At 47.0% G+C, this 22,294-nt stretch overlaps 1 protein-coding gene across 13 annotated transcripts in view; it reads left to right on the forward strand.

Annotated features, from left to right (window-relative positions):
• Positions 1-22,294, forward strand: part of LOC111858133 (liprin-beta-2-like) — a 27,907-nt gene continuing 5,613 nt past the window's right edge. For 2 of the 13 annotated variants that reach the window (XM_072698442.1, XM_072698447.1), the window contains exons 1-23: positions 1-200; positions 2,636-2,687; positions 4,659-4,746; positions 8,524-8,684; positions 11,256-11,342; positions 12,061-12,174; positions 12,731-12,862; positions 13,529-13,621; positions 14,729-14,840; positions 15,727-15,788; positions 18,316-18,388; positions 18,743-18,822; positions 18,945-19,012; positions 19,121-19,171; positions 19,298-19,358; positions 20,261-20,302; positions 20,534-20,657; positions 20,741-20,852; positions 20,929-21,057; positions 21,149-21,299; positions 21,528-21,639; positions 21,736-21,824; positions 21,922-22,263. In XM_072698442.1, the coding sequence (XP_072554543.1) occupies positions 4,683-4,746; positions 8,524-8,684; positions 11,256-11,342; positions 12,061-12,174; positions 12,731-12,862; positions 13,529-13,621; positions 14,729-14,840; positions 15,727-15,788; positions 18,316-18,388; positions 18,743-18,822; positions 18,945-19,012; positions 19,121-19,171; positions 19,298-19,358; positions 20,261-20,302; positions 20,534-20,657; positions 20,741-20,852; positions 20,929-21,057; positions 21,149-21,299; positions 21,528-21,639; positions 21,736-21,824; positions 21,922-22,263 (2,259 nt within the window). In that variant the 5' untranslated portion in view covers positions 1-200; positions 2,636-2,687; positions 4,659-4,682. Of the gene's footprint in view, positions 201-296; positions 651-2,635; positions 2,688-4,648; positions 4,747-8,523; positions 8,685-9,799; positions 10,569-11,227; positions 11,343-12,060; positions 12,175-12,730; positions 12,863-13,528; positions 13,622-14,728; positions 14,841-15,726; positions 15,789-18,315; positions 18,389-18,742; positions 18,823-18,944; positions 19,013-19,120; positions 19,172-19,297; positions 19,359-20,260; positions 20,303-20,533; positions 20,658-20,740; positions 20,853-20,928; positions 21,058-21,148; positions 21,300-21,527; positions 21,640-21,735; positions 21,825-21,921; positions 22,264-22,294 lie in introns of those variants that run through there. The other 11 variants (XM_023839590.2, XM_023839594.2, XM_023839597.2 and 8 more) reach the window with 11 other exon arrangements.

The following is a 22,294-nucleotide window of genomic DNA, read 5'->3' on the forward strand; positions in this document are numbered from 1 at the left end:
ATGAAAGGCGTTGCTGTATGAGCGCGGTGCGGGACACCGAGCGGCCGGACAGCGGCGATCATGCGGCCGCCGGCGTCGGAACTGAGCGCTCCGGGACCACCAGCCAAAGTGCAGAGGACGGGAAGCCTCACGCAAACCGTGCTCGTTATTAAAAATGAAATACAAGAGTGACACAGCGAATAAGTATTTCACAAAGTAAGGTAAGGACAAGCAAGTACATATGTATAATTAACATTTTGTGCACTTAAGTCCACTTTTTTTGCAATATGTGGAGGTAGCGTTGAAATTATTTTGGTTTGCATTATTTATTGCGGTTTCATTTTCTGATGGTATAAAGTGAGCGCTGTTTAATTATGGCTAAACTTTTTTACGAGTACTCATTACATGTGTCATAAATACTTCACAATGCCATATTTCCTAGTTTAGAAGAAAACTCTAATGACCAGCTGGAAAAATGAGCTGCGATACTTAAGGCATTAATATTCCCTGGTTACTGATGTCTCATGATATTGTGGGATGTCCTGATTACGGAAAGTTAACCAGATACATCACATTCGATACGTAACATGCCGTTTACATAAGGATGAACTAGAAGGTGGATTTAATATGATTGGTCAGTAGGCCGTTTATAGTCATTCAAAGACCGAGTTGTAAGTATATTTTCTGTTTTGAGCTCTATATTCTCTGATTTTATTTTAAACATTGCACTATGAATCAGAACTGGGAAATTAGTGATTTTCAGTAAATCTGCTGCTGGGTTGTGTGGTGGTTCTTCTTACAGCCCGTGGACCTCTGCTGTTTACTAGTCTTGCAACTACTGTACTTATGAACCTTTGGGGTGTTCCACAAAGCAAGATTTCTCAGTTAGCTGGGTTAACTTAAGATAGAAGTCGTGATTGTCCAAGAAGAGTTTAAGTAAGGAGCATTCCAATTGGACTTTCATGACTTCTGTCTTAAGTTAACCCAGCTAACTGAGGTCTTGTTTTGTGGAACACACCCCTGCTGTTTTCCTGTCTTGTTTTTACCTTGTTGGCATTCTGTTTGCCCTTTCTTTACATGGTTAGCTCAGTTTTATGACCCCAAAAAGGCGGCGATTTCACTGTGCATCACAGCGCTGCTGCAGTTTCATGGACCGTAAAACTTACCACATGTGAAACAGCAACAGTTTAGAAAGTTCAGGATGTGATTGGATCAAAGCCCAGGCTAATGAAACTTCATACATCTTCAATTATTCAGATATAGCTGTGTTGGCAGCAAAGCCGTAATTATAATACATATCGGGGGAACACATTCTCCCCAGTATTCAGATGTACTCACAATGTTCCCACAATATATATTATAATTACGGTCTTGGTCACCCGCAATGTTGATTCCATGGCTACGGCGTTGGTTGACAGTCAGGCTCATACACTTTTATGAATCCTTTACAAAAAAGTGTGAATGACTGGAGAATTTATTATGAAATGGTCTGGTAGAGGTCTAGGTTGGAGTGACATGCAATTGAGTGTTTGTTTGCAAGACTGTGTGGTTCTGGCATGAAGAGAACCGGAGTCCCAGGACCGTTACGATGTCAACCTCTTAGCAAGCTACCTTTGGCTAACTGCTGCAGCGTTGTATTTGTTGACGTTTTGAAAAATGGGGTGGAGATGCACTGTTGCTTCCTGCTGGGCGTCTCCGGCTGCGCCGATGCTGGACAGGGAATTGCAGTGTGTCTGTGTGATGACATCATACACCAGAAGGCTGCAGTCAAAACACACCAAGTGATTGTTAGCTCATCAGCCTACAAAGGACAAGCTGTTGGGTGTGCCAGCTGTCGTCAGTGTCCGGCACGTAGCTCTTCTACAAAACACAGTGAGCTGTATCCTGTACTCCATTCATGTCCTGTAGATAGTGTGTCTGAATGGTTCTTTAGGTGAAGTGGTTTTCTGGTTGTTACTTGTTAGTTAGAAAAATGATGCAGAATATCAGGGAAGCCTTGTATTCTATCTGAGGGTGCGAAAATTGTGGGGCTGCCATCATAGGTTACGGGGGGAGCCGGACTCGGGCGTGTGCCGGACCTCACACTGCAGCTATGGGGCGTGCAGTCAGGCAGCTCCTTTGTCTGGACGTCGGTAATTTAATCTGTTTCCTTGGTTTCCACCTCCACCTGTAACTGCTGCCCTCTAAGACACAGGCTGCCTGGAAACAGCGCAGCCAGTGTGAGAGACAGTGGAAAAAGACACCTACACTGTGTCCACTGCGTGCATGCATTTTCCACTGCATCTACGCATTCAGCGCTGCAATTACATAATTATTTTTACTGTACATCCTCTACTACATGTGCACAATCATCACTACATCTATACATTATGTACACTGTATGAGCACATGCTGCCTTCTGTTTACACACACACACACACAGATTAGGTAACTATATCTTTATATCTTTGAGGGGACTCTCCATTCACTTCTATGGGCATAACCCAAACCCAAACCTAGACAACCTTCACCACTACGCAGCCCGAACCATAACCATAAGTAATCAAACAAAATACACGACATCTGGCGTTTTTCGTTTTTTGATTGCAGTCACAGATTTTTATAAAACTGACCAATGGCCATTGCTTTAAAAATGATACTGTTCTGTTTTCTGCAGACACCCAGCTCTCATATTGCGCAGTATTGCTGTGCGTGGTATCATTTTAAAGGTAAGACATTTTAAATCTTATTCTGTACTGCTTTTGTGCAGTTTATATCCCTATATATCTGTAAATATATACAATACATGCATATATGCTATATATATAAATATAGGAGACTGGGTGAGATTTTAATAGACAGGTAATGCAGAATGACAGTGTCTTCACTGTTTCTGGCCTGCTAAGTGTGTCGGATTCTCCCGTGACCCATGACCTGCCTGCAGAGTGGCCATGGAGCTGACAGCATTTCACAGGTCTGGGCGTCCTCTGTTCACCCTGGCCTGTGTCTGGGTGTGTTCCCTCTCCATCCAGAGCACACTGCATGCGCTGCGCTGTGCTGCGCAGTGGTGGTTCCATTCTGCTGGCCGGCGCTGTGAATACACAGTATCCTCCTGTTTTACTTAGGAATTAATTGTCTGTGAAGGAATGGTGACTCCATGGAGATACATGGGCTATATAATCGAGCCCATTTACGCCGTGACCCTTCGGCTGTTCATTAAAGTTGCCTTTTGTATGATGACCCTGTCTGTGAAGCAGGCAGCTTATTAGCCAGCATGTTTCTCCCCCCAGTTCCTGACACTGAGTTACTCTGAGCCGAGTTAGATGCACTTTCAGGAGAACGGAGAATTAGGGCAATTAGTGTCAATCAGAAGTAGTGTGGAAAAATTACCTGAATGATACTGGATTGGTAGGGGAGTAACTTCTAGCCCCTGTGTGGAGTTGGTGTGCTCTGTGCGGGTCTGTCATAAGATAAGATAAGATAAGATAAGATTCAGGCTCATACAGCAGTAGGCTGTGGATAGTTGAGGTCCAGGAAGTAAAAATCCAGACCAGGATTTTGTTTCAACCAACCAGTTGAGTATATAGCACCACAGTCACAGAATACTCAGCTGATTGGCTGAAACAAAATCTTGGTCTGGACTTTTGTTTTCTTGAACTGAACGATACACCTCTAGCAGCAGGGTAGGTACACACAGACAAACATGGTGCGTACAAACAAATATGTCGTGTGAAACAAAAAAGTGCAAATGCTCACAACTATTTGTCTGCATACATAGTGCAGACAAATTTTAAAAAACAAAATTCACAAACGGAACATCCTGAAAAAAGAATGTTAAGGAAATAAATACATATAAATAAAAAATTTATTAAAAGAAGGTATATGTGCAATTATATGTATGAACAGAGAGCGCCGGTTTGCTTTGGTGTGCCTTGACCAGCTGCACACACCTGTGATTGTCTAAATTCCTGCCTGTGTGTGATTGTGAGTGTATGCTCTGTGACTGACTGGCATCCCACCCAGAGTGATCCCTAACCCCAGGCCCTCTACAGAATAAGTGCTCTGAAATACAGATAGATAGACAAAGTGGCCTCATTGCACAATGGACAATACCTACAATAGAAAGCATGCTCTTCAGATGTGGGATTATGGGATTTAACAGCCTTTAATGGGAAGAAAACGGCAGCATGAGACAAACTAGGAAACCTTAAAATGTACGGAGATGCAAAGAACTGCAAAAATGCAGAGAAGAGTTTAAAACCATGGTGGGGATCACAAACATGGCAGAGCTGCTCTATACCTTTTTGCAGGCTTTCGCAGCTCTAATCCTGCAGAGCTGGGCTGTTCGCATAGCTGCCGTTGGCAGTAATCCTGGTGGGTCAGGGTTAGGGTTAGGGTTAGGGGTAGGCTACTGTGCAGCTTATGGTGACATTCATTCCAGATATACTGCCGACTCAACACCGCCTTGGTTTAACACTAGTGAAAATGAAGGTGAGCTCTCGAGCGAGTGATTATGTCATCAAGGAATGGCTTACTCCAAGAAAAAAGTTTAAGTATGTAAGGTGGAGTTATTATTACCATCGGGTACAAAACAGTACTGCAAAATTGCAAGTTAACTGTCTGTCCCGGGGATAAAATGGTATTATGGGATTATTACAATGGCTTTATTGCTGATTGTGTTGTATTGACCGGCTTTGCAGGTGATCCAGAAAGGCGGAGCTGTCATGGCGACACAGGCGAGTCACATGCTCGAAGCAGCCCTGGAGCGCATGGATGACATCATCGCAGGTGGGGGGGGGCGAGAGTGACATGAAGCTTTATTTGCCATTTGCACAAGTACATAGGAATTCCTTAGTTTTCACATATTCCATCATGCTCGCTTTTTATAGAGGTGAGAGTGAAACGTGGTGTTTGAGTGCAGGGTCAGCCTTCCATCCAGTAACCCTGGACCATTTTTCAGAGTTAAGAGCCCAACAGTGATGGGGCTACTCAGCTGAGCACAGGATTTGAAGCACTGCTCATGGAATCGGAGTCCAGTCATTAATAAGTAACGATGCTGATCTGTGTCATACCAGCTCTCCTCTATGATTGGTCAGGAGCAGAACACCCAATCGCCAAGTATCACGTTGTCTGGTTGTCCCAGGAGGATCATGTTTTGCTGGGATAAGTTGTTATTGTATTTTGTTATTGTTTGTTGTTTTAGGTTCTCTTTATGTGTTTAATAATTTGTTTGCCAGTCCAAATATAAATTCTGTCTTCCTCCACTTTTATCATCTAAACTAAAATGCCCGTCACACGCCATTTCAGACATATACATGCAGGACATATACTGTACATATAAATAAAAAAAGTCCAGCTGTACTTACTTGCATATTTTAAAAAAAAGATTCAGTAGATGTGTAAGATCGGTGTCCGTTGGGACAAAGAGAGTCATGTGACTGGGCGCGGGGGGGGATACTGAAGGTTGGGCGTGTGGATAAGACACCCAGACAGCTGTCCAGGCCCTAAGAAAAACGAGACCAAGCCCAGCAAGAAAACTGGGAAGGCCAGAATCTACTCAAATAAAAATACTTCATATTCAATAATAGAAAGGCAGAAATTGAAATAGTACAGCTGTACTCAGGGTAGTTTTAGTAAACAGAACCAGTAAGGTCAAGTTGTAATAATACTGTTACAAATTAAGTCTGTCAAAACTGAATACCTTTTCTCTGAGTGCATCTAATTAACTCATAGGTGTCACAATACAGTTTTTCTCGATTGCTTTGGCACATTTTATGAAACATACCTAACATTCTCAAGACTATAAGAGGATTTCTCAACACACTTCATGCACACAGCACAACACTGTGGTTTAGCAACAAAACCCTGTAACTTACCCATAATGATTAACTCATGTCTCGAAAATCAAATAATTCCACCAATGAATTAGTCAGTGCCACCAAAATGAACAGTACAATCAGCATCGCTTTAACCATGAGAGTCAAAGTGCTTAGATATACACCGTCAAAATCTCAGTGTAAGTATACGGCAAAATCTCAGTGTAAGTATACTGCAAAATGTCAGTGTAAGTATACTGCAAAATCTCAGTGTAAGTATACTGCAAAATCTCATTGTAAGTATATTGCAAAATGTCAGTTTAAGTATACTGCAAAATCTCATTGTAAGTATACTGCAAAATCTCAGTGTAAGTATACTGCAAAATGTCAGTGTAAGTCTACTGCCGAGCTCCAATATTCTGAATGATAGTTGGGTTCCACTTTCTCACTGTCACTGTCTGATCCTTCATTTTTAGGAAACTGATACTTATTCCTGTCAAAGACTCCATATTAGAGCATGTAAAGTTCACTGTTGAAAAAATGCACTCATGCATTTTTCAGATCTCAAGACACAAAAGCAAAGAAAAAGTTACACAGAACCATGTAACACAAAAACAGCAAAATACATTTTTAAATCATTTTGAAAGCTTGGTTAATGGTTTTCCATGTGGTGGCTAAAATGATGATCACATACATATATAGTTTTGGGTGTAAAATTATTACAGTGGGAAACTACATAATCTATTTTGACCAACAAGACTAGAGCAACTGAAAATTGTGTCAAATGATGACAATTGTACAAAACCATTTGCATATATGTACTAAAACATTTGGAAATTTGTGTGAAGCAATGAGAAATGATGTTCTGCTCTGCAGAAGTGACATTATGGTGTTGGGATTACACTCGTTGTTTTGCAAATGTTAATTGTCATTTAAGAAATGCTCCAAAGCAATCGAGAAAACCTAAAATAGTTCATTATTAGCTGTTATTAACGTCTTTGCTCACATAATGATAATTATCTCAAAAGGAGCTGATAGAGTTTGTCCCCTGAACTGACGGTCTAGCTAAGCTAACAGTTTTGGTTCATCTGCTCTTGCACAGCGCCCTCTAGTGGTGCCACCATGTATGGCCCCTCTTCCATCCTCTCTTCATATTTCTCTAGGCAGCTACGAGCTGCTACTTTCTCAGCAGCACTGTACATTCCGTCTGCTTCTGTTTCCCAGACCTCGCCTGTGTGTGACATTGTGCTGGAAGTGTGCACTGTGATGACATGTGCTATAATTAGGGCTGGTTAATCATTCTGAAATGCAGAAGGAACAGAACCCAGGGTGACTTCACCATTCACCCCCTGCCCTCACAGTAACACAGTTACAGTGTATCTCAGTGTTGTCTCATTTTACAGTTTGACACATTCCTGAAAAGTATGCATAAAAAGCAAGTACTGCGTCCCTAATACAGTGTGTGCAAGAACTCTCTGTGCCTCTGTTCACTTCTCAGGTGAGGATCTTCCTGTCGGTTTAATAACTGATATGCCCCCCCCCCCCCCCCCCGTGGGCAGACAGGTCCCCATATTACAGTTTTTCTCGATTGCGTTGGAGCATTTCTCTAATGACAATTAACATCTGCAAAACAAGGCCTATAATCCCCACACCATAATAATCATTTCTCATTGCTTCTCACAAATTTCCAAATGTTTTAGTACAAATATGCAAATGCTTTTGTACAATTGTCATCATGTGGCAGAATTTTCTTTTGCTTCAGTGTTTTTGGACCAAATAGTTTGTAGTTTCCCATTGTAATAATTTTACACCCTAAACTTTATGTGATTAGCCATGACATGCAAAAACACCAAACATTTTAGAATGATTTACGGGTTTTTTTCATAAATTACAGTGATATGGCATTACTGTATTTATGATTCCCACTGTACATGATTTTGTTGTAATTTTGCTATTTTTGTGTTACACGGTTCTGTGTGACTATTTTCTTTGCTGTTATACTGTGTCTTGAGATCTGAAGAAGTTACATGTGCATGCGAGTGCTTTCTCCTGCCAGAGAACTTTACATACTGTAATGCAGAGCCTTGCAATGTTGAAACTGGTCTCTCTGACATGAATAAGTATCAGTTTGCTAATGAAAAATAATCAGTCAGTGACAATGAGAAAGTGGGAAGCAACTGTTATTCAGAATCGTGGAGCTCAGGAGCAGACTGACACTGATAGACTGACACTGATAGACTGACACTGACAGACTGACACTGACAGACTGACAATGTATCTAAGCATCTTGGCTCATGGTTAAAACGATGCTGATTGTACTTTTCATTTTGGTGTCACTAACTAATTTATTCATAGAATTATTTGCTTTTGACATGAATTGATTGTTTTGGGTGAGTTTCGGCCTTTTGTAGCCTAACCTTACTGTCATGCAATATGCATGAACTGTTTTGAGAAATGCTCTTATAGTCACGGGAATGTGTAAAGCTCAGAGGATTAGGACCCTGTGCCTGCGACTGGAAAGTTGCTGGTTCAAATCCCAGCAGCAGCAGAGTGGTTTCTCCAATGGGCCCTTAAGCCTGAATTGCTCCAGGAACAGACTGTCCCCACTTTCTTAAAAATGTGCATCATTTTGCTTAAAAGCATCTGCTAGATAGAGATAAATATCCCTGAGCCCTGCAACAGCTATGCGCCCCTAGCAGCCCTCTGCCTCTGGACGGACCCTGGCCCACGCCTTCCGTGTCGCCCCCAGGTTCCAGCGGCTTGGGGGGGCAGCCGGAGGTGCTGCGACTGGCCGAGGAGCTCAGCTTCGCCCTGGAGGCCCAGCCCAGCGTGGAACAAAGAGACACCTTAAGGAAGCAGGTCCCCGAGAGCACAGCTCGTACCCTCAAGGAGTGGCTGCAGGTGTGCACGGTGAGCGGCAGTACAGCAGCGGCCACCAGGGGGCGCGTCGCTGGCCCTGATTGGCTAGCAAAGTGTCCCCTTGGCTAGAGCACTGAAGGCACTTCACCTCAACTGCTCTAGAGCAGGGCTACCCAATCTTACCCGCAAAGGGCCGGTGTGTATGCAGGTTTTTTGGATAACCTGTTGGTCAGCTGTTCAAACCCAGGTGTGAGGACTCTTCAGCCAATCAGTCCTCTAATTAGTAATCTAATTAGGGAGTTGCAGTGAAAACCCGCGTACACAGCAGTCCTTTGTGGATAAGATTTGGTACCCCTGCTCTAGAGGAACACCTGAGATGCTGATGGGATACAGGCTGAGAGTAATGACAGATCATAAGCTCTTTAAGGCAGTCTTGGTGAATTAGTAACAGCAGTATATGAACACAACAGAACTTTTATTTTGAAGCCTAGTTGAGTTTCTTCTCATAAAATGCTTGTGCATTCCTCCCCCCTCAATCCTGGCCTTGAGTGACTCTGGAATAAATGTCCATGCAGAAAAATAGCTGAGAAGCACTCAGTAGCGTGTTCCTGGTTGATGTTACACCTCTGTACTCCTCCCACTGCAGAAGAATATTCTGGAGTGCATCTTTCTAAAGAGCATCCATGTAAAGTGTGTTCTTCTACAGAAGATCAATCTTCAGTCCTCTCATTCACAGCAGATGACGCTGCAATAATTGCAGTAGGTCGATCTATAAATGATACTCTGCTCCAGAGGATGTCTATACTGCAGCGTCAGCCATTCAGGATGTTCTATAAGCCCGTTCTAGGTCATGGACAGTTTCAGCTGGTCCACCGGTCTGAGGGAACTGAGGGTGTTTCCAGCATCTGCGGGAATTGCACTAATGAGATCCAGCTTGTGTTGACACCGAGTGGCAGGTCTCTGAGGCGATCGTGAACGTGCGGCGTTCTTCTCCAGCTGTACTCCTGCCATCAGACTGGAGTCGAGAGCCGTCTGAGTTAACAAGGGCAGCTAGTTTCAGGCAGTGCTAATGAGGGTGTTCATGTCCTTCTGGCAGCAGAGGAAGGGCCGGGTGGCCTGATTCGTGTTCCAGGTCTGCTGGACTTGCCTAGCCTGCTGTGGAGCTTCTGCCTGGGCTGGGGCTGGGGCTGGGGGTGGTTTATGCAGCGAGCCTCACAAAAGCATAAGGTAGCGTGGCTTCCTGTTGTGGGTGGTATGGTGGTGCATTTGTTAGCACTGTCGCCTCACACCCCCGGGACCAGGGTTTGAGTCTCTGCCATGGCTCCATGTGTGTGGAGTTTGCATGTTCTCCCGAGTCGTTCTGGGGTTCCGTCTGGGCACTCTGGCTTCCCCCCACAGTCCAAAAACATGCTGAGATTAACAGGAGCTGCCAGGTTGCCTGTAGGTGTGCATGTGTGACTGCCCCGTGTGACGGGATGGGATGGCATGGCACTGCGTCCTGGGTTGTTCCCTGCCATGCGGCATAGCCTCAGGCTCCGGACCCTCCGAGAACCTGAATAGGATAAGTGGTTACAGAAAATGTGTAGATGGCTTTCTGCTGCAACGCCACCTATATTGAGCTGCTCCGGCTATAAAATAGGCTCTCAGTATGGCCGCTCTCAACGACTTTCAGAAATATTATACTTGGCTACACAAGGTAAGCACCACACTATTTTTTGTTTTCGAACACTTTGCTTGCCCTCTTAGAAAAGAGCAGAATGTGTTGATATTCTCACAAGGACAAAAGATCTTCTGTTCCAGTAAGAATTCCAGTCCCACGCCAAGAGTGAGCGTAGGGCCGCTCCATGCGGATAGTCGTCCCGCGGCCGTGAGCTGCGGTGTTTCAGTGAACGTGCAGTGAGTTGAGGTAGGAGCACCTCAGGTCCAAAGTGTGAGGTAGGAACATGGCATTGCTGCTTGTCTCGTGTGTGTCTGGGAGAACAAGGGGTTGCATAGTCAACAAAACAAGAAGGATATGAGTGAGAGCTTGGCAGACTGCATCAGATGAGGGGCAAAGTCTTCAGTAAAACTGATAGCATTTTAAGAGCTTGAATGTGTTGATGTTTTATCTCTTAGCTGGACATAATAGTTGCAGTTTGAGAAAGCAACAAGCCCAGTGCTGCGGGAATGATCAAGAGAAGCACTTTCTATGAGTGTTAATGATGTGAAGTTGCTTGAGATGGTCAAGCACTGAAACTTCTTCTCTGTGACTGGAAGTCTCTGAGCAGGCTTTGCTGGGACTGTGTGTGCGTGTCTGTGGGTGTGTTGCCTTTACGAGTGCTTAAGCATGAAGTGTCTGAGAAGTAATTCCACCCTTTGTTGGTTGTCTTGTAGCAGTAAACTGGCCCTTTGTAGATAAAAGTTGCAGTCATGTCTCACGGAGAGTTCCGCACTTTAACTTGGATTGGTGACATTTCATGCTGTTTTTATTTTAACACCGTGTTACAGCATCCAGCATGAAACAAAATGAAATCATACTGACCGGAGAGGTTGGTAATGAAGGTTAATCACTGCTGAGAGCATGTTTTTCATGCACCCCCCCCTTCCTCCCCCAGCATCAGCCACCTGTTTGTGTCCCTGCAGGGGAACCTCGGCCCCCCCGTCTCCGGCGAGACGTGTCAGGAGTGGCTGGAGCACCTCGAGAGCGACCGAGCATCCCTGGTCCTCCAGGTAAGTGCAGGCATTTGTGTGTGTGTGTTTCTGTGTGTGGGGGGGGGATGAATGCATTACCTTGTGGGGACATTTTTCCAGTCTGAGTTTCCAGAAACTCTTTTCTATAAAAATCTGTGACTGCAATCAAAAACTAAAATGGCAGAAGTCTTGTATTTGGTTTGGTTAATTACGGTTAAGGTTAGGGCTGGGCAGGGGTTAGGGATGTTGTGATTGGGATTAGGGTTTTTCCCATAGAAATGACTGGAAGGTCCGCGGTTAGATAGGCATGCCAATATATATGTGTGTGTGTGTGTGTGTGTGAGAGAGCTTTAGGAATGGGAGCCGGTATTAGTGTGAGACTGTATCCAGCAGAAGATAATTGCTAACATCATACATCCCATAAGAATCTTAATGGCTTCATACAGTCCCTTCGGGAGGCATCAATAATCAGAGCCAAGAATGTTTGCAGACAGGTGGAAATGCAGATTTGAACGGGGGGAAACGGGACAGTTAGAGACTCACGGACACTTAGGCTCGGTCGAGGACAGCGTAATCCGCTGCAGAGGTCCCAGAGGGTCGAGGACAGCGTGATCCACTTTAGAGACTCTCCCCTATACCTTATACCTGTTGGAGCTGTTTACCTTATTTGGAGGTTTATTTTTCCCTGTTGTGTCGAGGCGTGAGCCAGTGTTGCTCTGCAGAAGATGCAGGTGAGCATGACCTTATGCCCCTGCAGGTCAGCGTCCTCACAGACCAGGTGGAGGCCCAAGGAGAGAAGATCAGGGACTTGGAAAGCAGCCTGGATGAGCACCAGAACAAGCTCACCTCCACCGAGAAGATGCTGCAGCAGGTAAGGCCTCCTCTTTAGGGATGTCACGCCTTGGTTCCCCTGGCGAGCGGAGGAAAGCGAAGCAAAAAGATACGAGAAAAGCGACATTCAAAGATCACTGTGATAAAATTCCCAAAAAACTCCTAAAAAAAAATCCCATTTATTTTCTTATGGCGACTCCAGGATATATGGAAACTGCTGTATTTTCATACAGCAGATGTCATATGGCTTTTAGTGACCAGTTCTTGTTTGCTTTTCTCCTCCGCACTCATTTTGTTGAATTGCATGTGAGAATTGCATGTGCATAACATGCAATGTCAATATTAAATTATTAATATTTCTCTTTGTCCAGTTCTACTCACTAGCAAAACAGTCCATATATCAGATTAAATTATGTTACATCAGTCTTGTATTTTGTTGTATTTGGTTACGTATGGTTAGGGTTAGGGATGGGTTAAGGTTGTATTGCTGGAATTAGGGTTTTGCCCCTAGAAATGAATGGACGGTCCCCACAAAGATATGAGTGCAGGTCTGTGCATGTGTTTGTGCGTGTGTGTGTGTGTGTATACATCCACAGGAGCTGCACAGTTGGACATTGCTTGAGTCACAGAAGTTGGACCTGATGGAGGAGGTCTCCTTCCTGAAGCTGAAGTTGGAGGGTATGGAGGAGGAGCAGAGGGGCAGTGACAGCAAGCAGCACAATGCCAAGGTACAGAGCCACTGCGGGGCTGGGCATATGGTCTTAGGGTTAGGCTCTGTGCGGGTTAGAGTTAAACTGGCTTGGGTACACCCTGGACGGTATGCCAGTCCATCACAGGGCTGGGTAAATCCTGGACAGGATGCCAGTCAACTGCCAAAATGCCACCCAACAATGGACATGATGCTGTCTTACAGAGCAGCACACTTCAGGATGGGGGGTTTTATCCTTCATCAGGACAGCTAGCCATGAAGAATTTAGGGAGCACTGTGGATTGTAAGCACCTCTGGCATCTCCACAGGCCCTCACACATCAAGGATCACAACAAGCTCTACAGCTTAGAAATGCAAAGCCACTGGGACTTAAACAGCTTTGGCAGGAAATATCATTGAGAACACAGCTTAGATGGCAAAGGCCCCAGGGAAATCTACAGAAACCAGTGGGTAGTCCTCATTATACAGAGCAAAGACTCCACTGCACAGAAAGCCAAGACCACAGGTTACCAAGAAAAGACCCCCTTTTTATACAAATTCAATAGAAATAAAAATTTGGCGAATCTGTTTTTACCAAAGGACCGTTTGTCTCAAATTGTATTATTTAATGGTGAAGAAACTTCTTCTAAACTATGCCTATTATGTGGTAATATCATGTATCGCTGTTGCTCTTTCATGTTCGTAGGTCTTACAGCAGCAGCTGCAGCTTTTGAAGGACAAGGTGGAGGAGCTGGAGGCTGAGAAATCCCAGTGTGAAAGAAAGTTATGGGCAACAAAGGTAGGAAGAGCCTGAGCTTCTCATCTAAGGCCCTTGGTTTGTCTTCACACGTAATTCGCTCTGCAGGTATTTGTCTGTATCTCATCTAAACTAAAAATGATCTTGAATCTGCTGCTTTCGTTAAACGCATCAGTCCAGCATTCAGACCATAGTGACTCAATGTACTGTAATTCATGTTTTCTGGATTGCCCTGCATTCCATCTCATGGCTTGTCGTGAGTCGGATCCAGCCTGGGTCCTCGGGCCTAGCCGGTCTGAGTCACTCCCCTGGCTCTCTGCCTCCCACTCTCCCTGTATCTGTCAGTGGTCACCAATAGCCCTGCTCTAGCCTAGCGCTGAGGGTCAGTCTCATGCAGGCAGAGAAGCTGCATTTCTGGGCCTGAGAGATGCCCTCTGCAGCCTCCACCTGTCCTGTGTTTTCCTGTAATCCTCCCCCCCAGCCCTGTCGAAAGCCCGCTGTCATGGATCTTGCCGTGCTCAGATCTTCGTTGTATTACCCAATACACCCGTGACACAGTGACTTTTTCCTCAATCTCTGGTGCCTCAGTAATGAATGAGGCAAAGTAGTCATGCATTTTACTCTGAGTATCTTTGAATACAGGATCTTGGAGACTCCACAATAAACATCTCCCACGCGACTTCAGCCTGATACCACAGTCAACAAACATCGCTTACTGACGCTTAAAACAAATAACACAGTCAACAAGCATTAACCACAGAGGCTTCCCAACGACCAAACGGTCAACAGACATCAGCCACTCACTTCTCCCTTCAACATGCTCTCACATCAGAAACACACTTTTTGAAAATGAGGTTGCATGACGTGCTCACTGGAGAACATACCCCAGGCCATCCCCAGAATCTGACCAATTCCCCAAGGTACCTCGCTAAGCACCCGTCCCACTGTAACTGGTTTAGTTTCTTTGGGACTCTGCTAATGTTCTGATACATACATTCCCTTTATTTACCCTCTATGGCAGTGGAGAATCCAGTGGGTTTACTAAATGTAAGAGCTGTAATTACAACTGAATACAGGGAGTAATTACAGTAAATCAAAACACTGTAATCACAACTGTAGTGGCTTGAGTGACACTGAGTTGCTTCACAGGCGGAGGTCAGCAGGCTGCAGCAGCTGCTAGCTGCCAAGGAAGTGGAGATAGAGAGCCTGCAGAGCCAACTTCTGTGCAGGGCTAGCTGGTCTTCAAAGGCTAAGGGAACAGGTATCGGCTAAGGGTCCATAATCTGTGCACTAGGCTGTTCTCAAACCCCAGCCTGGTTTCCAAGGAACTCATTATCCAGTCTGACCCTAGCAACCCCACTCCAAATCGACACACACATGACCTTGTTCCCTAAGTTGGAGGATGATCTTCAGACACACAAGCATAGAGTAAGTACAGTTATCGTAGAGTAGGAAGAGAGATTAGAGTAGGTACAGTTATCGTAGAGTAGGAAGAGTGAGCATAGAGTAGGTACAGTTATCATAGAGTAGGAACAGTGAGCCTAGAGTAGGTACAGTTATCATAGAGTAGGAAGAGTGAGCATAGAGTAGGTACAGTTATCATAGAGTAGGAAGAGTGAGCATAGAGTAGGTACAGTTATCATAGAGTAGGAACAGTGAGCCTAGAGTAGGTACAGTTATCATAGAGTAGGAAGAGTGAGCATAGAGTAGGTACAGTTATCATAGAGTAGGAACAGTGAGCATAGAGTAGGTACAGTTATCATAGAGTAGGAAGAGTGAGCATAGAGTAGGTACAGTTATCATAGAGTAAGAAGAGTGAGCATAGAGTAGGTACAGTTATCACAGAGTAGTAAATGGTCCAGCTTCCAATTATATTTTCATGCCATTATCACTAGATAAGTATTGCGATAGATATACTGTACCATAGAAGGTGTATGATATAACCCAACCCCCCCCCTCTCCAAATCAACAGCTAGCGCTCCCCCCACCACCTCTCAACAGTATTTTATGGGTCTATTCCTTTTTGAGCCTCATTCCTCCTTTATGGAGTCATGCTAGCATCCTAGCTAGCACTGAGCAGGTACAGTTAGCATACTGCCCTATACAAGCTGTAGCATTAACATTAATTAACAGACTTCTGTTTTTAGATGAGGAATTTGAAAGGCTGAAAATAGGAATGGAGGCGCTGTTAGCTGCAAATGACAAAAAGGTATGTCGAACTATCCCTCAGAAAGTGATTGGCTGAGAACACAGATCTCTGTTCATTCATAGCTACACCCCCAACCACAGCCACACCCCCAAACATGGCCTCCTTCCCAACCATAGTCACATCCCCAACCACAGCCACACCCCCAAACATGGCCACCTTCCGAACCATAGTCACACCCCCAAACATGACCACACCCCCAACCACAGCCACACCCCCAAACATGACCACACCCCCAACCACAGCCACACCCCCAAACATGGCCACCTTCTGAACCATAGTCACACCCCCAAACATGACCACCCTCCCAACCACAGCCACACCCCCAAACATGACCACCCTCCCAACCACAGCCACACCCCCAAACATGGCCTCCTTCCCAACCACAGTCACACCCCCAAACATGACCACACCCCCAACCACAGCCACACCCCCAAACATGGCCTCCTTCCCAACCACAGTCACACCCCCAAACATGACCACACCCCCAACCACAGTCACACCCCCAAACATGACCACACCCCCAACCACAGCCACACCCCCAAACATGGCCTCCTTCCCAACCACAGTCACACCCCCAAACATGACCACACCCCCAACCACAGTCACACCCCCAAACATGGCCACCTTCCGAACCATAGTCACACCCCCAAACATGGCCACCCTCCCAACCACAGCCACACCCCCAAACATGGCCACCCTCCCAACCACAGCCACACCCCAAACGTGGCCCCACCCCCAACCACAGCCACACCCCCAAACATGGCCTCCTTCCCAACCACAGTCACACCCCCAAACATGACCACACCCCCAACCACAGCCACACCCCCAAACATGGCCTCCTTCCCAACCACAGTCACACCCCCAAACATGGCCACCTTCCGAACCATAGTCACACCCCCAAACATGACCACCCTCCCAACCACAGCCACACCCCCAAACATGGCCACCTTCCGAACCATAGTCACACCCCCAAACATGACCACACCCCCAACCACAGCCTCCTTCCCAACCATAGTCACACCCCCAAACATGACCACACCCCCAACCACAGCCACACCCCCAAACATGGCCACCTTCTGAACCATAGTCACACCCCCAAACATGACCACCCTCCCAACCACAGCCACACCCCCAAACATGACCACCCTCCCAACCACAGCCACACCCCCAAACATGGCCTCCTTCCCAACCACAGTCACACCCCCAAACATGACCACACCCCCAACCACAGCCACACCCCCAAACATGGCCTCCTTCCCAACCACAGTCACACCCCCAAACATGACCACACCCCCAACCACAGTCACACCCCCAAACATGACCACCCTCCCAACCACAGCCACACCCCCAAACATGGCCTCCTTCCCAACCACAGTCACACCCCCAAACATGACCACACCCCCAACCACAGCCACACCCCCAAACATGGCCTCCTTCCCAAACACAGTCACACCCCCAAACATGACCACACCCCCAACCACAGTCACACCCCCAAACATGGCCACCTTCCGAACCATAGTCACACCCCCAAACATGGCCACCCTCCCAACCACAGCCACACCCCCAAACGTGGCCACACCCCCAAACATGGCCACCCTCCCAACCTGAGCCACACCCCTAAACATGGTCATACCCCCAACCACAGCCACACCCGCAAACATGACCACACCCCAAACGTGGCCCCAACCACAGCCACACCCCCAACCACAGCCACACCCCCAAACATGGCCTCCTTCCCAACCACAGTCACACCCCCAAACATGACCACACCCCCAACCACAGCCACACCCCCAAACATGGCCTCCTTCCCAACCACAGTCACACCCCCAAACATGACCACACCCCCAACCACAGCCACACCCCCAAACATGGCCTCCTTCCCAACCACAGTCACACCCCCAAACATGGCCACCTTCCGAACCATAGTCACACCCCCAAACATGACCACCCTCCCAACCACAGCCACACCCCCAAACGTGGCCACACCCCCAAACATGGCCACCCTCCCAACCTGAGCCCCAACCACAGCCACACCCCCAAACATGACCACACCCCAAACGTGGCCCCACCCCCAACCACAGTCACACCCCCAAACATGGCCACCCTCCCAACCACAGCCACACCCCCAAACATGGCCACCCTCCCAACCACAGCCACACCCCCAAACATGGCCCCACCCCCAACCACAGCCACACCCCCAAACATGACCACACCCCCAACCACAGCCACACCCCCAAACATGGCCACCCTCCCAACCACAGCCACACCCCCAAACATGACCACACCCCCAACCACAGCCTACAGCTGCTGCCATGCTTACTGGCACCCACTGAGGATTTCACCCTTTTGTTGCTGCCATTTTCTTCATTTTACGGCTTTCCAGCCAATGGATTTAAATAAGTAAATGTCTGCCGTCTCAAAAATCCCCTCATTAGCCCAAATGTGAGGTTCATTAGCCTTCCTGTGGAAACCATGGTATTTAAAGCGACAGAGCAGGAGAAAGCAAGTCTGCTGTGTCCTGTCACAGGACCGCTTCATAGAGGAACTCACTGCACTGCTCCGGACGTACGGCAAGAACATGGTGGTGGATCTTACCCAAAGTGAGTCCCTCTGCTTTGGCCGGTACTGCATCAAAAATATGGTTTGGGATATGGCAATGATATTTCTTGATGATCTTGTCACTGGAGCAATTAGGGGTCTTGCTCAAGGGCCCAGCTATAAAATTACTGTACTGAGTCTTGGGTACTGGCAACCTTTCGATCACAGGCATTGCACCTAATCTGCTGAGCCACACACCACTCCCATGCATCAAAAAAAATTATAATAAAAAAAAAGTATATATATATATATAATATATATATATATATACATACATACATATTGCCATATGTCTGCACAGTAATGATTGCATACTTTGATTCACTGTAATTAATGACCTTCACTGGCTTCCGAAGGGCAAGGTGACAGCACTGTGACTGGAAGCAGTGAAGAGGATCTAAGTGGAACCCGAGGGACATGGGTCCTCCCCGCTGAGGTAGGAGCTGCTGCTCCGTTCAGTCCATACGGCACCACACATGAGTCGCCCGACCCATACTGTGATCCGCATAATCCGTTCATGGTGTGCTATGGTTTACTTGATTCCCTTATTCCCACCAGAGGCCCTCCAGCACCTCTTCATCTAGCCGACTTCCCTACCCACAAGAGGAGCAGGATCTGGGCTCCAGGTAAACACATCGATAACCTGACACACGCCGTAAGGCACATGTTCCCCCTGTGCTGTGTGTTCTCTGCCAGTTAGCTGGTGTTGATCCAGTGCTCTGTCCCAAACGCAGGAGCTCTCCAGTGTCCCCTGGCAAGGTCAGCCTCCAGAACTGCGTACGATGGTAAATACAGCTGAAGTCACTGCAGTACAGGAGACCTTCTTATTGGTGTGGTTGAGAGATATCTGCAGATGTTCCTGAACAACTGATTTTGTTGGGCCTTCTGATTTATTTGCTTTTACTTGTCAGGGTACAACCAAGGATATTGTCCAGTAGTTTGGATAAACTTCAGAGCGGATCTTCACAGAAGGTTAGGCCAGTTTGTTTTTCTTTCGTTGTCTGTTGGATCTACACTTGTATTTCTTTTACATATGTAGCTGACACTTTAACTGTAGAATCAATCGGCTGATCACAGGATTTGAACCAGCAACCTTCCGGTACGGGCACAGAGTCCTAACCTACTGAGTCACACCTTCCTCACATGTTTTTACTAATGTGCTTTTTAAAGTGTTTTTTTTTTTAATCCCAGAGGAAACAAGTATCCGAATAGTTAAGCTTTGTGCCGAATCATCAAGACAACTTCATTGTATCTGTAAACACTGTTCTGCATGTCCAGTGCAATGGGATATTGGATTCTTTGGGAAGCAAAGTCTTCTGATGAATGAATGAGATGGAAAATGTCTCATAAAAGTTCAGTGATGTTTACAGTGGTTATGGGTGACGTTCCATCCTGGTGTTCATGTTTGTTTAGTAGCATGTATGGGTTCATTGTTTTACAGTAACAGAACATGAAGAGAGAGATAACAGCATCAGGGAACAGTGTCTGCATCATGGTGGTGCTTCCAGCATCTCAAAAATATTTGCTTTCCTGTGGTGAAAATAGTGTGATGCACACAATGGATCCGGTTAGATCCGGTTAGATACAGATTTTGGCTTGTCACATCCCCCTGCCGTCTCGTCATGTTGAGTTCTGGGGGCAGCCTAATGAATTCTCACAGAGGTCCATAATAACTGAAACGGGCTGATTTAACCTTTAGGTTCTTCCTTTGTTATTGACAGTCCCCAGCTACCTTCTATTAATGTGGGGGGGGGGGGTGCAAATCTAAATGTCTGACTGTGTAGATGCATGCGCCTCTTGTGTCTTATCCCTGTGTCCCACTAATCACGCCCTCTCTCTGTCCCTGACCCCTGCTTGACCCCTGACCCCCACAGCACATGGCAGGAGAGCCAATACAGCCGGTCCTCTCAACGGAGGTACTGATTTATGTCACAGCATGCTGACCAATAACAAACAAAGCTGAATAGTGTCTTCACTGCTCCAGCTGTCATAAATGCCTGCAAAGTTACTCCAATTCATTTTGCTATTTTATCATCCTGTTTTATTAAGTGTTATTAAGTGTTTATTTTAATTCCTTTCCTATTAAATGTTTTTTGCTACTTTGACAGACCGGCTGTCACCATGTCCGTTGCTGTCTTTTTTCACAGAGTCACCAGGCAGACGGCCACAAGTGTCAGACCCTCCCTGGGCGACTGTGTCCACCTGAGTACCCCGGAGGGGGGGTGGAGAGCCTCTCCTCAGCCCCGAGCACGAAGGAGCGGAACATGAGCCGTGAGTTAGCCTCCTACACACATTTTATTCTGTAAAATGATCAAACACATGCATGTGTAGTCTGTTGCATTTTTGCTCTACAGGTAAGAAATTGGGCAACATAACCTCTGACCTCGCATCCGTGACCTCTGGACTTGACTCGGGGTGGCAGTCTCCCGTGGATTACTCCTCCAGCTTGAAGCGGCTTTGGGGAAGGTGACTGCGCAGAGCAGGCCTGCCGCCAGCACGGAGAGGCCTGCCTCACCTAACCTGCCTGCTGGTTTTCCTCCAGGATCCGTAGGACACAGTCCGGCACTCTGCCCAGTGAGGACCCAGAGCCGGCCCCCTTTCGCAGGGGGGGGCTGCGTGCCACAGCCGGCCCGAGGCTGCTTGGCAGCAGCGTCACTCTCAATTCCGACCAGTATGTCCCCCTCCTGCCCCCCTGCGATGGTCCAGTCCATGTGGGATCTGCACCAGGTGTTTTGAGTTCTCACCTTTCCCGCAACTGCCAGGGTCAAGGATGCGCCCTTCGCTCAGTGGAGTCCGGAGCAGGTGTCGAAATGGTTGGACGACGTGGGTCTGGGCCAGTACCGAACCATGGCCAGTCACTGGGTCAAGAGTGGCCAAACACTCCTTTCTGCTACCCCCCATGACCTGGAGAAGGTGTGACACCGAGAGCGAGTCTGTGTTTCAGCCTCGAGTGTGGGGGCGTTAATAATAGTGCATGACGCGATGCATGTGTGCAGAGTCTGTGTGTCCTATTCACTATGTGACAATGTGTGTTGGATATTTGAGTGAATATGTACACTTGCCCATCTGTTCGAGTCACTCTGTACGTCTGAGTGAGTGAGTGATGTCAACAAGTGAATGAGCGTGTTGCGTCTGTTGTAGGAGATGGGTCTCAAACATCCCCTACACAGGAAAAAGCTGCAGCTGGCCCTCCTGTCCCTCAGCAACCCGGCGGCCGGGAGGTCATCAGCGCTGGACCACACATGGGTAACACGTATGTATCACTTGCTCTTAAAGCCTCATTAGGCATCCATCAGCAATATTCCCAGGAGGGTAGTGATCGAGACCCCCTGCTGACTGACCCTCATAGGCTGGCTGGATGACATTGGCTTACCGCAGTACAAGGACCAGTTTAGCGAGGCGAAAGTGGACGGCAGGATGCTGCAGTACTTAACTGTGGTAAGACGCACCTGGATCGCTCGTGCCTGCATCGCCTAGAATTTTATCCCCCACCTTGTTACCATAGAAACATGACTCCTGATCACTGTAATCCCAGAATGACCTGCTGTTCCTGAAAGTCGCCAGTCAGCTGCACCACCACAGCATTCGATGGGCCATCCGCGTGCTGCACGCCAACACGTTCGACCCCCACTGCCTGAAGCGTCGTCCCAGCGACGAGGTCCGTGGAGAGACAGCCATACCCGTGACTCACCGGGGTGCCTTTGTGTGTGCCTGTGCGACTCACCTGTGTGTCGGCGTCTCTCCTGTGCAGACACAGACTCATCCATCAGAGGTGGTGCAGTGGTCCAACCACCGCGTGATGGAGTGGCTGCGAACAGTGGACCTGGCAGAGTATGCACCCAACCTGCGGGGCAGTGGAGTACATGGAGGCCTCATTGTGAGTAACCTGTTCTGTAAACAGTCAGGAA

This window comes from Paramormyrops kingsleyae, chromosome 13 (genome assembly GCF_048594095.1).
Source record: "Paramormyrops kingsleyae isolate MSU_618 chromosome 13, PKINGS_0.4, whole genome shotgun sequence".
Classification (NCBI taxonomy): domain Eukaryota; kingdom Metazoa; phylum Chordata; class Actinopteri; order Osteoglossiformes; family Mormyridae; genus Paramormyrops; species Paramormyrops kingsleyae.